Genomic DNA, 18,204 nt, shown 5'->3' on the forward strand with positions numbered 1-18,204 from the left:
GGTGTCAGGAGTGGAGTGTAGAGAGGAAGACAGGCAGTAGGTTCCTTGAGTCTTGGTTTCACCATCTCCCAAGGGCCTTTTATACACCCAGGTTGTTGTTGGGAAAACCACAGGTATTATAGTGTCACATTTCTCTGCACTGTGCTACAGACAACATCACGAGTTACTGGATACACAGTGCTGCATAGTTGAGATATTTGTCCTCCTTCCTCAGGATCTCATGGTCAAATAATGGATCTGATACAATTTTCAGGTCTCCAGACTCTTCTTCATGTAGTTCATAGAATACAGCACACAATCCTCTCATGTAATATAAATCATTACATAATTTTCTTCTTTTTTACATTCACTGATTTTCATTACCCTATCTGTAAAAGAAGATCTTTTTTAACCTTTTTGTTACTTTAAATGAATCTTATCTTGAGGATTATACTTTTTGAGTCTTATCAGCAATAAGCTGATTATGGTTATATTATTTGTTATTTTGTGAGTAGTTGCTATCTTATGTTAATATGTTTTGATTTATTCCTAATAACTTGTTTTATTATATCTTGCTTTAAAAATAAACAGAAAATATGACTATTTATATGCATAAAAATATGTATTATGTACTTTCCTTTGGGAACCCATGTGAAGATTTTGTAGGTAAAACTGTAAAGGGCATTCTGATTTGGTGTTTGAAGCAAGGTAAGTCTTTATTTATATACTTCATTTTACATCAGTCAATTAGCTCTTCAGAGAAACCATAGACATAACTTTATGAATTTAACCTTTGTTTGGACAGATGACTACTTACTGGGTAAGCATGAGGATTCTTTAAAAATCCCCAGGATCCATGTAAAAATCTGGATGTATTCACATTCCTTTATTCAGAGCTACCATAAGCTACAGAGCATTAGCATTACTTATTGTCAGCCTAACTCCATGTTCTATGGGAGAGCCAACCTTATGGGAATAAAATTGGTAGATCAAGCAAAGTACCTGAAAAATCATCTCATTTTTTAATCTATGTACATCAGTCATCTACTGAAACATATTTGTATGTTCACTGAACATATATATGACACAAAATGCATACATGCATATATACACACATATTTTCATGCATACATATATGCATACATTCATATATACATACATACATACATACATACATATACACAGTCACATACATGTACCTATTCAGAGAATTATTGTGGACAATTGCCAGAATATGGTTAATGATATGCTTACATAGCTATCACAAACATTAGGTACCCTCCGTAGTCCTATAAAAAAAAGCAAAAAATGAAGGAAAAAAAAAAAACAAAAGAAACTGTCTGGATTGCTTAAGAGAAACCAGAGAAGACATAGCACTTTGTCTCAGTTTGTAGCTGATGGAGGAGTTACTGTTTTGAATGGTGAAAAACATATTTGAAAGATTTGAACTTTTAACTTTTTATAAATTTACCAAATCATAGGTTGATTCAAATAAGTTATATATAGTTAAGCATTTAGTCAGCTAGATTGACACAGAGAATATACTATGTTAATTAGGTGACGGCATGGTAAACAGCTATTGGACAATTTTATAATTCCTTTGCAACCACAAATACTTCCAGTGGTTTAGTTGTGTCCATTGTATACCAAAACTATTGTCTGTATAGAGGCAGAAGGAAAGTGCCTGCATCTAATACCATACATCAAAATTTGAATGAAATGACTAAATGTACATGTCAATACAAAAAACTTCTATAGCATTATTATATAGGGTATTCTAAAGGGAATATATATTTGAAGATTCCAAGCTCACATCCACAAAATCTGTGACATTTGACTTTTAGGTCAACTGTGTTCAATTGTGTAAATGGAACATTGTTTTAATATACATTTATCTGTAATGGAAATCAAGGCTGTCCCTGTTTCCTGGATATATTGAATAGAGCAGGAATGATCATGGATAAGCAGTTATGTTTATATGGCCAAGAATGGCATAGCTGGACCATTTAGTAGATGCATTTTTTTTTTTGACTTCAGAACTCATTTCTTTTTTTTTTTTTTATTATTCGATATAATTTATTTACATTTCAAATGATTTCCCCTTTTCTAGCCCCCCCACTCCCCGAAAGTCCCGCAAGCCCCCTTCTCTTCCCCTGTCCTCCCACCCACCCCTTCCCACTTCCCCGTTCTGGTTTTGCTGAATACTGTTTCACTGAGTCTTTCCAGAACCAGGGGCCACTCCTCCTTTCTTCTTGTACCTCATTTGATGTGTGGATTATGTTTTGGGTATTCCAGTTTTCTAGGTTAATATCCACTTATTAGTGAGTGCATACCATGATTCACCTTTTGAGTCTGGGTTACCTCACTTAGTATGATATTCTCTAGCTCCATCCATTTGCCTAAGAATTTCATGAATTCATTTTTTCTAATGGCTGAATAGTACTCCATTGTGTAGATATACCACATTTTTTGCATCCACTCTTCTGTTGAGGGATACCTGGGTTCTTTCCAGCATCTGGCAATTACAAATAGGGCTGCTATGAACATAGTAGAACATGTATCCTTATTACATGGTGGGGAGTCTTCTGGGTATATGCCCAGGAGTGGTATAGCAGGATCTTCTGGAAGTAAGGTGCCCAGTTTTCGGAGGAACCGCCAGACTGATTTCCAGAGTGGTTGTACCAATTTGCAACCCCACCAGCAGTGGAGGAGTGTTCCTCTTTCTCCACACCCTCTCCAACACCTGCTGTCTCCTGAATTTTTAATCTTAGCCATTCTGACTGGTGTAAGATGAAATCTTAGGGTTGTTTTGATTTGCATTTCCCTAATGACTAATGAAGTTGAGCATTTTTTAAGATGCTTCTCCGCCATCCGAAGTTCTTCAGGTGAGAATTCTTTGTTTAACTCTGTACCCCATTTTTTAATAGGGTTGTTTGGTTTTCTGGAGTCTAACTTCTTGAGTTCTTTATATATATTGGATATTAGCCCTCTATCTGATGTAGGATTGGTGAAGATCTTTTCCCAATTTGTTGGTTGCCGATTTGTCCTCTTGATGGTGTCCTTTGCCTTACAGAAACTTTGTAATTTTATGAGGTCCCATTTGTCAATTCTTGCTCTTAGAGCATACGCTATTGGTGTTCTGTTCAGAAACTTTCTCCCTGTACCGATGTCCTCAAGGGTCTTCCCCAGTTTCTTTTCTATTAGCTTCAGAGTGTCTGGCTTTATGTGGAGGTCCATGATCCATTTGGATTTGAGCTTAGTACAAGGAGACAAGGATGGATCAATTCGCATTCTTCTGCATGCTGACCTCCAGTGGAACCAGCACCATTTGTTGAAAAGGCTATCTTTTTTCCATTGGATGTTTTCAGCCTCTTTGTCGAGGATCAAGTGGCCATAGGTGTGTGGGTTCATTTCTGGATCTTCAATCCTGTTCCATTGATCCTCCTGCCTGTCACTGTACCAATACCATGCAGTTTTTAACACTATTGCTCTGTAGTATTGCTTGAGGTCAGGGATACTGATTCCCCCAGATTTTCTTTTGTTGCTGAGAATAGTTTTAGCTATCCTGGGTTTTTTGTTGTTCCAGATGAATTTGATAATTGCTCTTTCTAACTCTGTGAAGAATTGAGTTGGGATTTTGATGGGTATTGCATTGAATCTGTATAGTGCTTTAGGCAAAATGGCCATTTTAACTATATTGATTCTGCCGATCCATGAGCATGGGAGGTTTTCCCATTTTTTGAGGTCTTCTTCCATTTCCTTCTTCAGAGTCTTGAAGTTCTTGCCATACAGATCTTTCACATGTTTGGTAAGAGTCACCCCAAGATACTTTATACTGTTTGTGGCTATTGTGAAGGGGGTCATTTCCCTAATTTCTTTCTCAGCCTGCTTATCCTTTGAGTATAGGAAGGCCACTGATTTGCTTGAGTTGACTTTATAACCTGCCACTTTGCTGAAGTTGTTTATCAGCTGTAGGAGCTCTCTAGTGGAGTTCTTTGGGTCACTTAGGTAGACGATCATGTCGTCTGCAAATAATGATAGTTTGACTTCTTCCTTTCCAATTTGTATCCCTTTGACCTCCTTATGTTGTCGAATTGCCCGAGCTAGTACCTCAAGTACAATATTGAAAAGATAAGGAGAAAGGGGGCAGCCTTGTCTGGTCCCTGATTTCAGTGGGATTGCTTCAAGTTTCTCTCCATTTAGTTTGATGCTGGCTACCGGTTTGCTGTATATTGCTTTTACTATGTTTAGGTATGGGCCTTGAATTCCTGTTCTCTCCAAGACTTTAAGTATGAAGGGATGCTGAATTTTGTCAAATGCTTTTTCAGCATCCAATGAAATGACCATGTGGTTTTGTTCTTTGAGTTTGTTTATGTAGTGGATTGTATTGATGGATTTCCGTATATTGAACCAACCCTGCATTCCTGGGATAAAGCCTACTTGATCATGGTGGATGATCGTTTTGATGTGTTCTTGGATTCGGTTGGCAAGAATTTTATTGAGTATTTTTGCATCGATGTTCATAAGGGAAATTGGTCTGAAGTTCTCTTTCTTTGTTGGATCTTTGTGTGGCTTTGGTATCAGCGTAATTGTGGCTTCGTAGAAGGAATTGGGTAGTGTTCCTTCTGTTTCTATTTTGTGGAATAGTTTGAAGAGTATTGGTGTTAACTCTTCTTTGAAGGTCTGGTAGAATTCTGCACTGAAGCCATCTGGTCCTGTGCTTTTTTTGGTTGGAAGACTTTCTATGACTCCTTCTATTTCTTTAGGCATTATGGGACTGTTTAGATGGTCTAGTTGGTCCTGATTTAATTTTGGTATTTGGTATCTGTCAAGGAAATTGTCCATTTCCTCCAAATTCTCAAGTTGTGTTGAGTATAGGCTCTTGTAGTAGGATCTGATGATTTTTTGGATTTCCTCAGTTTCCGTTGTTATATCTCCCTTTTCATTTCTAAGTTTGTTAATTTGGATACTTTCTCTGTGCCCTTTGGTCATTCTGGCTAAGGGTTTATCTATCTTGTTGATTTTCTCAAAGAACCAGCTCCTGGTATTGTTGATTTTTTGTATGGTTCTCTTTGTTTCTACTTGATTGATTTTGGCCCTGAGTTTGATGATTTCCTGCCTTCTACTCCTCCTGGGCGAAATAGCTTCTTTTTGTTCCAGGGCTTTCAGGTGTGTCATTAAGCTGGTAATGTATGCTCTCTCCATTTTCTTTTTGGAGGCACTCAGGGCTATGAGTTTTCCTCTTAGCACTGCTTTCATTGTGTCCCATAGATTTGGGTATGTTGTGTTTTCATTTTCATTGTGTTCTAAAAAGTCTTTAATTTCTTTCTTTATTTCTTCCTTGACCAAGGTATCATTGAGTAGAGTATTGTTCAGTTTCCACGTGTATGTGGGCTTTCTGTTGTTTCTGTTGCTATTGAAGACCACTTTTACTCCATAGTGATCAGATAGGAGGCATGGGATTAGTTCTATCTTCTTATATTTGTTGAGGTCTGTCTTGTGACCAATTATATGGTCGATTTTGGAGAAGGTACCATGAGGTGCTGAGAAAAAGGTATATTCTTTTGTTTTAGGATAGAATGTTCTATATATATCTGTTAAATCTAATTGGTCCAAAATTTCAATTAGTTTCATTGTGTCCCTGTTTAGTTTCTGTTTTCCTGATCGGTCCATTGAGGAAAGTGCAGTGTTGAAGTCACCCACAATTATTGTGTTAGGTGCAATGTGTGCTTTTAGTTTTAATAAAGTTTCTTTTACAAAAGAGGGTGCCCTTACATTTGGGGCATAGATGTTCAGGATTGTCAGTTCTTCTTTTTGTATTTTTCCTTTGACCAGCAAGAAGTGTCCCTCAGGGTCTCTTTTGATGACTTTGGGTTGAAAGTCAATTTTATCTGATATTAAAATGGCTACTCCAGCTTGTTTCCTGAGACCATTTGCTTGTAAAATTGTCTTCCAGCCTTTTACTCTAAGGTAGTGTTTGTCTTTGACCCTGAGGTGTGTTTCCTGTAAGCAGCAAAATGTAGGGTCCTGTTTACGTATCCATTCAGTTAGTCTGTGTCTTTTTATTGGGGCATTAAGTCCATTGATGTTAAGAGATATTAAGGAATAGTGATTGTTACTTCCTATCATTTTTGACGTTATTTTTTAAATTTGAATGCTTAACTTCTTTTGGGTTTGATGAAAGGTTACTATCTTGCTTTTTCCAGGGTGAAGTTTCCCTCCTTGTATTGGTGTTGTCCTCCTATTATCCTTTTTAGGGCCGGGTTTGTGGATAGATATTGGGTAAACTTGGTTTTGTGATGAAATATCTTAGTTTCTCCATCTACGGTGATTGAGAGTTTTGCTGGATATAGTAGTTTTGGTTGGCATTTGTGTTCTCTTAGAGTCTGCATGAGATCTGCCCAGGACCTTCTAGCCTTCATAATCTCAGGTGAAAAGTCTGCTGTGATTCTGATAGGTCTTCCTTTATATGTTACTTGGCCTTTTTCTCTTACTGCCTTTAGTATTCTTTCTTTGTTTAGAACATTTGGTGTTTTGATTATTATGTGACGGGAAGTATTTCTGTTCTGGTCCAGTCTGTTTGGAGTTCTGTAGGCTTCTTGTATATTCATGGGCATCTCTCTCTTTAGGTTAGGGAAGTTTTCTTCCATAATTTTATTGAAGATATTTGCTGGCCCTTTAAGTTGTAAATCTTCACTCTCCTCTATGCCTATAATCCTTAGGTTTGGTCTTCTCATTGTGTCCTGGATTTCCTGGATATTTTGGGTTACAAGCTTTTTGCATTTTGCATTTTCTTTAACTGTTGAGTCCATGGTTTCTATGGAATCTTCAGCATCTGAGATTCTTTCTTCTATCTCTTGTATTCTGTTGTTGATATTTGTATCTCTGTCCCCTGATTTCTTCCCAAGGCTTTCTATCTCCAAAGTTGTCTCCCTTTGAGTTCTCTTAGTTGTTTCTACTTCTGATTTTAGATCCTGGATGGTTTTGCTTAGCTCCTTCACTTGCATGTTTGTGTTTTCCTGTAATTCTTTAAGAGATTTTTGTGTTTTCTCTTTCATGAGCTCAGCCTGTTGACCAAAGTTCTCCTGTATTTCTTTAAGAGATTTTTGTGTTTCGTCTTTCATGACCTCAGCCTGTTGAGCAAAGTTCTCCTGTATTTCTTTAAGTGTTTTTTGCATTTCCTCCTTGTTGGCTTTTGTATTCTCCTGGATTTCTTTCAATGATTTTTGTGTTTCCCTTGCAAGGGCTTCTACCTTTTGATCCATTGTCTCCTGAATTTCTTTATGTATGACCTTCATGTGTTCCTGTACCAGCATCATGACCAGTGATTTTAAATCCAAATCTTGTTTTACTGGTGTGATGGGGTATCCAGGACATGTTGGTAGAGGAGAATTGGGTTCAGATGTTGCCATATTGCCTTGATTTCTGTTAGTGACGTTCCTGCGTTTGCCTTTTGCCATCTAGATCTCACTGGTGTTAGTTTATCTTGTCAGTGCTGGACTCACCAGTGCAAGCTGCCCCTTCCCAGTTGGCCTCTGGTGCACAGCTTACCTCCTGCACTGCTTGTAGACAGTGTGCTGCTGCCCAGGCTGTTCAGATCCCAAAGCAGGCACCCGAAGGCTCCCGCTGGGGCCCGCTGGATTCACTGGAGCACACTGACTTCTCCCAGCTGGCCGCCCGGAAGCCCAGCTAGCCACTTGCAGGACTTGGAGATGTAATGCTGCCGCCCAGACTGATCTGGATCCGGAAGCGGAGAGAGTAGAGCTAAGGGCTTCTGCCTGAGGCCTTGCCCCAGATTGTGTCTGTGGAGCAGATGGAGCCCGTGTGCACTCCCAGGGAGTGCCGACGGTGTATGCTACTGTGACCTCCCCTGAGTTCCGCTCACTCCGCTGGGCAGCCGATCTGCCAACCGGGCTATCGCACACAAGGTTAGCCTGGCCGCCCAGTCCCTGAGTCCAGGCAAAAGCCTGGGAGGCCAAGGTCCGAGCAAAGTTCCCCTACGGCTTTGACTGTTAATTGGGTTTGCCAGGTGACTAGGATGGCGGGCGTGTGCGCCCGCGCTCCCTGAAAGCGCCGGGAGAGTCTGCTTTGCTAACAATCACCTGGGCGGGTTGACTCACAGATGGCCCACCAAGCCGCCCAGTTCTTGGGGTCAGTCCTGTGCCTTTTGGGGCCTGGACCCCCGCTTTGTTAGCCTTAGGCTATGCCTGTTACAGGTCTGCCCGCCTGAGCTCTCTGTCGTCCTGCAGGCAAAATGGCGGCGGCGCGCTCGCAGGCCTGGGCAAAAAACCTCCTGGTTGGGTTGGCACCCCGATGGCCCCCCGACCCGCCCAGGGCCTGGGTGCAGGCCAACGCCCGTCGGGCTCAGACCACCGCGGTGTTGGCCTCGGATTATGTTTGTGTACCTCAGTCTGTCCGATTCCTGGAGTACGGAACCAAGATGGATCCTCCTCTCCTGACTGGTGGGAGGCCGAGTTCTGAAGTGGCCTCCGTGCAGGAAAGGCGCCGCACAACTGCAGCTGCTTGCTGTCCGGCTGGTCAGCGAAGGTCAGTGGTCGTGGGCGCAGGGCCTAACTGGTCCCTGTGACGCCTTGGTTCCACTGCTGATGGCCCTTCAGCTGGAGCAGCCACTGCTGCCGCTGCTGCCGCCGCCGCCGCCGCCCAGTAGATGCATTTTTATATTTGTTGTTAATATATTTGAGATTGATTGTTTGTTTAGGAACCTGTGGCATACTTGTCAGCTCTGTGCATGCTGGGGATCAGCTGTTTTTCTTCCATTTCTTCTCCTCTGGTGTACAGGAGCCTCTGCACACTAGGCTGGAAGGAAGAAGGTAACTCCCGAATGTGTTGCCTCTACAGTAAACTGGTCAGGCTGGGAATGCATGCAGGACCAGAAGTCCTTCACTGAGGATTTTTATGAAATAGTTCTCTTACAGAATCTTAGCTTGTGCTCATATTTTTTGTTGTGGGTAAATCAGGGATATATATATATATATATATATATATATATATATATATATATATATATATATATATATATAGTGTAGAGAGTAAGGAGGAGGTTTCAGGGTGGATGAAAATCATTGGCTAGTATTTAAAGTATTGTGAATGTCTCATTTGTAGGAAGAGACATTCCAGGAGTCCCAGATACTTGTTGGGTGTGTTATTATCAGGAAAGAGGTATTTGAACTTGTAGGTTTGCCAAGGAATATTCAACCTTCCACAGGTAGTGGGTGTGGGTAATCAGGCTACTCAGACAAGCTCAGAAAAGGGGAAACCATAAATGGAGTCCTTCGTTCATTTTGTACCATGCTCTGAGGAACTATCTGGATTTGGTAGACTAAGAAGTTAATTGGCAGTGTTTACCCAGAGGAAGCTTAAAGCCAATTTCTACAGTGGTGTACACATTTATACAACTTGAAATACCTATAATCTCTATCTCTATCTCTTTCTATATATCTATCTCCATATCTATCTCTATATATATCTATCTTCATCTCCATCTATCGTCTATCTATCTATTATCTATGTATGTATGTATGTATGTATGTATGTATGTATGTATGTATCTATCTATCTATCTATCTATCTATCTATGTCTTTTTTTCAAGTCCACACTACTCTCTTTAGTCAATTGTGTTTTTTATTTTAGCCATTCTGACAGAGGTAAAAATAAATTTCAAAGTAGTTTGATTTGTATTTTTCTGATGTCCAATCATACTGAATAATTTTTAAAATTTTCCTCTTTCATTTATATTTCATCATTTGAGAGAATCCTGTTTAATTCCACACTCTTTTTAATATTTGAGTAGTTTGTTTTCTTGATTTTAGATTTTTGAGTTCTTTGTGTATTCTAGATACTAAACTTTCATTTGATGTATAGAAGTTAAAATTTTACCCTGTAATTTCTGACCCATCTTTCTTTGAACGATGATGTGCCTTCTTATATAGAGCTTTCTAGTCTCATGAGGTCACAGTTGTTGTTCTTAAGTCCTTGGTTATTTCCAAAAGCAATTTTCTGTGGCAGGTTGTTCATATATTTTATCATATTCTATAGATCAGTCCATCTGTTTTTAATGTCAGTATCATGCTGTTTACTATTATAGCCTTGTAGTCGTCAACATATCAGTAACATATGCATGTGCCTAAGTGGGGAAGGCTATGAGTGGATTTGCGATAAAATAAAGTGATGTCAAGGGGCAAAAGTTATAATGGAACAAGAATGGTTCAGTAGGCTACTTGATGGAAAGGAGGAAAGGAGGGATCTCACATGAAAGTTGCATCGAAATCTCCTTGCCTTTGTAGATGCTCCCATATACATATTCTGTATATAAACACATGGCCTCTTACACATACTTTGATTTTTATGAAGCTATATTAACAAGCACCATGGTACTGACTTTAAAAATAGATGTATTGATCAATGGAATTTGAAATAAATATATGCATATTGATATATATATTGATTGTACATTAAAAATTGAATTAACTTTTATTGGGCCAAAAATATCCTTAGAAGACATCACAGGCTAAAATAATAAAAGGCATATTCCAGGTATAGTTTATCTCTTTAGGAATTCTTGACTAGCGGGGTCTCATAGACCTACAAATATTACAGTCCATGATCAATACTGTTGTTTGCGTCCATAACCAGTTCAAAAACCCTGTTGTTGAAGACTTAGGTGAGACACAGAACATGGAAAATTGAAGCTTCTCCTAGCCTCATAGCTTCACCCCCATTGTGTAACTTTCATTGTGCTGAATGGTAGTATGGACACAAATGGAACGTAAAATACTGCATTATTTTTAACTACCTGTGACTTCTGTGAGTTAAAAAAAATCTATACTAGGCTGTTAATACATGTGCACAGCTGTACTAGCAACATGAAGAGTTTGGGAGTAATCTATCCCTTTCTGATTGAATTTATGTTCAAAAGACAGATGTAACGGAACCTCATACTATTATTTGGACAAGATCCTGCAAACAGACCCTAAGTGAGATCCTACTACTTGTGTTCTGATAAATACACCAAGAGTTTTAAAAGAAAAACTCCTAAGGATATTTTTATATATTTAGATTAGAGAACTTCCCAGCTTTGAGCAGATAACACTCCCAATTTGGAATGTATTCTGATTATCACAGAGATCTCAAACTGGAGAAAATGCACAGACTAAGGGTGTGGTAATCTCACCTCTACTTGAGGAATCAACAGATGACTACAAGGAAACTGTGTTTTCCAGACACAGCAGGGAGCTGCTCCTATGAACTCACAGCGACAGGAAGAAAACACACAAAATCTGTGCAAGCTCAAGGCAGGAAAATACCAACATGGTATCAGGATGTGGGCCTACAATCCTACTTTTACATAAAGGTCTGTTGCTATTTGGTAGCTGCTAGTAGGTGGAGAATCAGTTTCTCTAGGTGTGTGGCACTGGGTAGTTAAACTAAACCTCAGTGGACAGCTACCCACTCTTGAGAACAGAGCTATCCTAACTGAACTCTTGTTCTCTTTCCTTTTCCCTTTTATACATTTACATTTGTACACAGAAAAATCTCATATGTATAATCAAATCAATATAAATTCAGAAATATACATCTCACATTTAGTAAAACAACGAGAAACAATTATTTTATACAAATTACTTTATTTAAAGCACATAAATGAGAAATACAAGCTTCTCACATTTTATAAGTCATTATGATGAGAATAAAGTGCTTTGATACAAATATTCATTTAATCTGATTAAAGAGGAAGAGTGGGGTTGGCACATTATGGTTCCCCTATATCAAAGATTTTTAATTAAGGTGGTAATTTATGAAGATATTTAAGAACCTCTGAAATACAGAAATTTGGAGTTAGCAGCTGCTGAATCTTTTCAGTAGAAGCCACAGGACCAGAACCTTCTACAGCAGAGTGGGCGGCAACAACCATAACCATAGCTACCATAGCCACAGCCACAGCCATAGCCATAGCCACCATAGCCATAGCCTAGGCCACCATAGCCATAGCCCAGGCCTCCATAGCCATAGCCCAGGCCTCCATAGTAGCTGCCGTAGTAACACATGGTGTCAGGCGTGGAGTGTAGAGAGGAAGACAGGCAGTGGGTTCCTTGAGTCTGGGTGTCACTATCTCCCAAGGGCCTTTTATACACCCAGGTTGTTTTTGGGAAAACCACAGGTATTATAGTGTCACACGCCTCTTGGCTGGGCTACAGAAAACATCATGAGTTACTGTATACACAGTGCTAAAATAGTTGAGATATTTGTGTTCCTTCTTCAGGATCTCAGGGTCAAGTAATGGATTGGACATAATTTTTAGGTCTCTAGGAAATTTTTCATGTAGTTTATTGAATACAGCTCATTGATTCTCTCAGATTTTATAAAGCATTACATAGTTTTCTTCTTTTTTCTACATGCTATGTTTTCATTCCCCCAATAAAAAAATATTCAGTGTTTTCTGTAGTATTTTGTTATTGTAACTGAATCGTATCTTGAGGATTATGCTTATTGAGTCTTTCTCATGAACAATGACCTAATCATTCATTGTGTTATTTGTTCCTTGGTAGATAATTGTCTTCCTATGTTAATGTGTTTGTATATGTTTCTAAGAACTTTTATTTTATTACACCTTGATTTTAAAATAACTGAAAATGTAAGACCATTTATATTCATAAACTATATGTTTCCCTTTGAAAGGCCATGGGAAAGTTTTGTAGCTGTAACTTTTTAAGGCATTATGATTGTGTGGTTGAACCAAGGCAAGGATTTATAACCTGTTAAAATTATGGTAAAGTTAACTTTGCAGAGATATGATAAATGTGAAAACTTCTGAGTTTGTACAATGGCAGGGGTAATAGGTCAGTGGATAAGATTACTTGCTATACATGCATGAGTACATAGTTAAAAATCACTAGAACCCAAGTTAAATTTTGGGTGGATTTATATATCATAATGCTACATGGTAGAGTACAAAAGGATCACTATGACTTGCTTATTATTAACCTAGCAAATTGAACATAATACAGTGGGTTCATTCAGCCACTGTACATATCCATTAACTTACTCAAACACATGTGTGCTTATACCACACATATTATGCACAAATACATGTATACATCTATATGTACATACCAAGTACATACACATACACACTCACAGAAATCCTATGGACATTTGCCAGTATATGCTTCAGGGTATGCATACATAGCTTGCACAAAAATTAGATGGAATTATCAGTGTACTCCCCTCAAAAACAAAAGTAGAGTATAAACAAAAACAAATTGTATAGTCTCTTTGAAAAAGACCAAGTCAGGTACATGAACTGTTTCTCCATTTGTAGCTGATGGAGAGAGTATTGCTATGAAGGGTCAAAAGCATCACTGACAAACTTAAATTTCAAACTTTTTGCAAATTTATCAAAATATATGTAACATAAAATATTTGTAGTTTTCATTTAATTTGGAGTTTTATAAAGCAACAAGTGTATATAAATGAGGTGACATGGTAAATATACTTTTTGAACAATTTTATGAAGATTTACTTCTGATTTTGCAGTGTCCAATTTGATGTTCTTTGGGCCTGCAAATACTGTCAGTGATATAATTTTGTGGTTATTAGCTAAAAAAAATCCCAGTCATTTCTCTTTTCCTCTGTCTTTCTGTCTGTTGACGATCTGTGTCTGTCAGTCTCTCTTGGATTTTGGAAACAGAGTTTCTATGTGTAACAGAGTCCTAGTTGTCTTGTAACTAGCTTTGTAGGTTAGGCAAGCCTCAAAGTCACAGAGTTCTACCTGATTCAACCTCTCCACTGGTGGAATTAAATGGTTGTCTGGCACATTAAACAGTTTTATGTATAGAAATATGAAGAAAGAAGAGATCAGGCAGTTTCAGGGTTCATGGAAATCTGTGTAACACACACACACATACACACACACACACACACACACACACACACATTTTTATTTACTTTGTATCCAAATCAATGTTCTCCTCCCAGTCTCCCCTAACCCCATACGATCTCCCCTTCTCCTCTGAGAGACTTGAGTACTCTCCCTCACATCACTCCCAACCCTGGCACATAAAGTCTCCGCAGGACTAGGTCCTTATTCTTTTATTTAGACCATATAAGACATCCAAGCTAGGGGAATGAATTCCACAGTCAGGCAGGAGTGTTAGGGACAACCCCTTCTGCCTGTTGTTCTGCAGTTGTTCAGGACCCATATGAAGAATGAGCTGTACCTCTGCTACATTCGTGGTGGTGGTGGCGTGGCTAAGCACAGCTTTTATATACTCTTTAGATGGTGGTTAAGTTTCTGAGAGCCCTCAAGTGTCTAGGTTAGTTGACTCTGTTGGTCTTCTTGAGAAGTTCCTTTCCCCTTCAGGGCTCTCAATTCTTCCTCAAATTCTCCCATAAGAGTCCCCAAGCTCTATGCAATGTTTGGCTATAGGTTTTTGTCTGAGTTAGCTACTGGGTGGAGTTACTCATAGGGCAGTCACTTTAGGCTTTTGTCTGCAAGCATAAGAGTATCATTAAAGGTGTCAGGGATTGGTGCTTGCCCATGGGATAAATCTCAAGTTGGACTCGTCATTGGTTAGCCATTTCTACAGCCTCTGCTCCATTTCCTATTCCTGCATTTTTTTGTAGGCATGATAAATTTTAGGTTGAAATTTTTGTGTCTACAATCATTTCCCTATTGGTCCAAAGAGGTTCCTACCTGACTACAGGAGGTGGCCTCATCAGGTTGTATATCCCCAATGCTGAGAGATCTCAGCTAAGATCACTACCATTGATTCTTGTGAGCCTGCCACACTCCAGGTCTTTTCCATGTTCTCAAGATTTCCCCAGTCACCCAGCCCCGACAGCTGCAGATTTGTATTCATTCTCATGATTCTCTGGTCATCTTCCCTGACTGTTCCTACACCTGATCCTGAAAGTTCCATTTCTCTTCCCATCCCTTCTCAAGCTTAGATAGGTCACTCCATCTACATGCTGTGACTATTTTTCTTTCTAAATGAGATTCAAGCATTGTTGCTTGTGTCTTCCTTCTTTTTTAGCTTCTTTGGATCTGTGGAATGTAGTTTTTGTAGCCTGTATTTTATGGCTAATATCCTTTAGCTGTTTAGTATTCCATTGTGTAGATCTACCATGTTTTTTATTCCATTCCTCAAAAGAGGGACAGATAGGCTATTTCCAGTTTTGGGGTATTATGACCAGAGCTGCTATGAACATAGTTGGGCAAGTTTTTTGTGATCCAGTAGGACATATTTTGAGAATACACCCAGTAAGTAGTCATCTGTCCAAACAAAGGTTAAATTCATAAAGTTATGTCTATGGTTTCTCTGAAGAGCTAATTGATGTAAAATGAAGTATATAAATAAAGACTTACCTTGCTGCAAACACAAAATCAGAATGCCCTTTACAGTTTCACCTACAAAATCTTTACATGGGCTCCCAAAGGAAAGTACATAATACATTTTGTTTATGCATAAGAATAGTCATGTTTTCTGTTTATTTTTAAAGCAGGATATAATAAAACAAGTTATTAGGAATAAATCAAAACATATTAACATAAGATAGCAACTACTCACAAAATAACAAATAATATAACCATAATCAGCTTATTGTTGATAAGACTCAAAAAGTATAATCCTCAAGATTAGATTCATTTAATGTAACAAAAAGAAGGTTAAAAAAGATCTTCTGTTACAGATAGGATAATGAATATCAGTGTATGTAAAAAGAAGAAAATTATGTAATGACTTATATTACATGAGAGGATTGTGTGCTGTATTCTCTGAACTACATGAAGAAGGAACTGGAAACCTGAAAATTGTATCAAATCCATTATTTGACCATGAGATCCTGAAGAAGGACACAAATATCTCAACTATGCAGCACTGTGTATCCAGGAATTCGTGATGTTTTCTTTAAGAGTTTATCTAAAATAGATCTATTTGACAGAATACTAATAATATAATCTATCTTAGTGTCTGTTTGTATGTTCTCATCCAAATTTGGCTCCGGCTTGGTTGACATCTGTCTTGTGAACTTAAATTCAATAAGAAATGGGTAGACTACAACCAAGGTGTTCATGTGCCTATTATAACTGTGCACAAGTATTAACAGTCCAGTCCATATTTTAGCTCACAGGTACTTAAAAATGATCATGCATTTTATCTTCCAGTATTGTCCATACTACAATTCAGCACTATGACAACTACACAATGGGAGGAGTGAGGCGGAGGCTTCAAGGTTAGGACAAGATTGAATTCTTGATATTCTGTACATGTTTTGTGCCTCACCTAATTCTTCAAAAGGATCTTGCAATCTTGTTCTGAAAGTAAACAATAGAATGGCACCTACCTGTAATATTTAGAGGTTTATGGGCCTGATGTTCCAGAACTCCAAACAGGGTTACCTATTTCTGACAATGGCCTTGGTCATGGTGTCTGACAGTGGCCTTGGTCATGGTGTCTGACAGTGGCCTTGATCATGGTATCTCTTCACAGAGATTTAAACCCTAAGGCAGCTAATATGCAAAATACATAAAGAACTCAAGAAGTTAGACAACATCAACCCAAAAATCCCATTTTAAAAAATGGGATACAGACCTAATAGAATTCTCAGCAAAGGAATCTTGATTGGCTAAGAAGAATTAGAAGAAGTGTTCAACATTTTTAGCCATCAGAGAAAGGCAAATCAAACTGACTCTGAAATTCCATCTTATACTGGTTAGAATGGCAAAAATAAAAAACTGAAGTAATGGCACATTCTGGTGAGGACAAGGAGCAAGGTCAGCACTTCGCCATTGCTAGTCAGAGTGTAAACGTGGACAACAACTTTGGAAATCAATTTGGTGTTTTATTCCCTTATGGGAATAAAATTGGTAGAGCAAGCAAAGTACCTGAAAAATTATCTCATTTTTTAATCTATGCACATCAGTCATCTACTGAAACATATTTGTATGTTCACTGAACATATATATGACACAAAATGCATACATGCATATATACACACATATTTTCATGCATACATATATGCATACATTCATATATACATACATAAATACATACATACTTACATACATACATATACACATTCACATACATGTACCTATTCAGAGAATTATTGTGGACAATTACCAGAATATGCTTCATGATATGCTTACATAGCTATCACAAGCATTAGGTACCCTCCGTAGTCCTATAAAAAAAAGCAAAACATGAAGAAAAAACAAAAGAAACTGTCTGGATTGCTTAAGAGAAACCAGAGAAGATATAGCACTTTGTCTCAGTTTGTAGCTGATGGAGGAGATACTGTTTTGAATGGTGAAAAACATATTTGAAAGATTTGAACTTTTAACTTTTTATAAATTTACCAAATCATAGGTTGATTCAAATAAGTTATATATAGTTAAGCATTTAGTCAGCTAGACTGACACAGAGAATAATCTATGTTAATGAGGTGATGGCATGGTAAACAGCTATTGGACAATTTTATAATTCCTTTGCAACCACAAATACTTCCAGTGGGATAGTTGTGTCCATTGTATACCAAAACAATTGTATGTATAGAGGCAGAAGGAAAGTGCCTGCATCTAATACCATACATCAAATTTTAAATGAAATGACTAAATGTACATGTCAATACAAAAAACTTTTATAGCATTATTATATAGGGTATTATAAAGGGAATATATATTTGAAGATTCCAAGCTCACATCCACAAAATCTGTGACATTTGACTTTTAGGTCAACTGTGTTCAATTGTGTAAATGGAACATTGTTTTAATATACATTTATCTGTAATGGAAATCAAGGCTGTCCCTGTTTCCTAGATATATTGAATAGAGCAGGAATGATCATGGATAAGCAGTTATGTTTATATGGCCAAGAATGGCATAGCTGGATCATTTAGTAGATGCATTTTTATATTTGTTGTTAATATATTTGACATTGTTTGTTTGTTTAGGAACCTGTGGCATACTTGTCAGCTCTGTGCATGCTGGGGATCAGCTGTTTTTCTTCCATTTCTTCTCCTCTGGTGTACAGGAGCCTCTGCACACTAGGCTGGAAGGAAGAAGGTAACTCCAGAATGTGTTGACTCTACAGTAAACTGGTCAGGCTGGGAATGCATGCAGGACCAGAAGTCCTTCACTGAGGATTTTTATGAAATAGTTCTCTTACAGAATCTTAGCTTGTGCTCATATTTTTTGTTGTGGCTAA

General features: G+C 38.2%; 1 protein-coding gene across 1 annotated transcript; it reads right to left on the reverse strand.

The window, feature by feature from the left end:
- Positions 1-11,856: 11,856 nt before the first annotated feature.
- On the reverse strand, positions 11,857-12,045 carry LOC127665942 (keratin-associated protein 20-2-like). Its single transcript, XM_052158574.1, has one exon. It carries the CDS (start codon positions 12,043-12,045, stop codon positions 11,857-11,859), a length of 189 nt encoding a protein of 62 aa, XP_052014534.1.
- Positions 12,046-18,204: the final 6,159 nt, after the last annotated feature.

This window comes from Apodemus sylvaticus, chromosome 15 (assembly GCF_947179515.1).
Source record: "Apodemus sylvaticus chromosome 15, mApoSyl1.1, whole genome shotgun sequence".
NCBI classification, from domain to species: Eukaryota; Metazoa; Chordata; class Mammalia; order Rodentia; family Muridae; genus Apodemus; species Apodemus sylvaticus.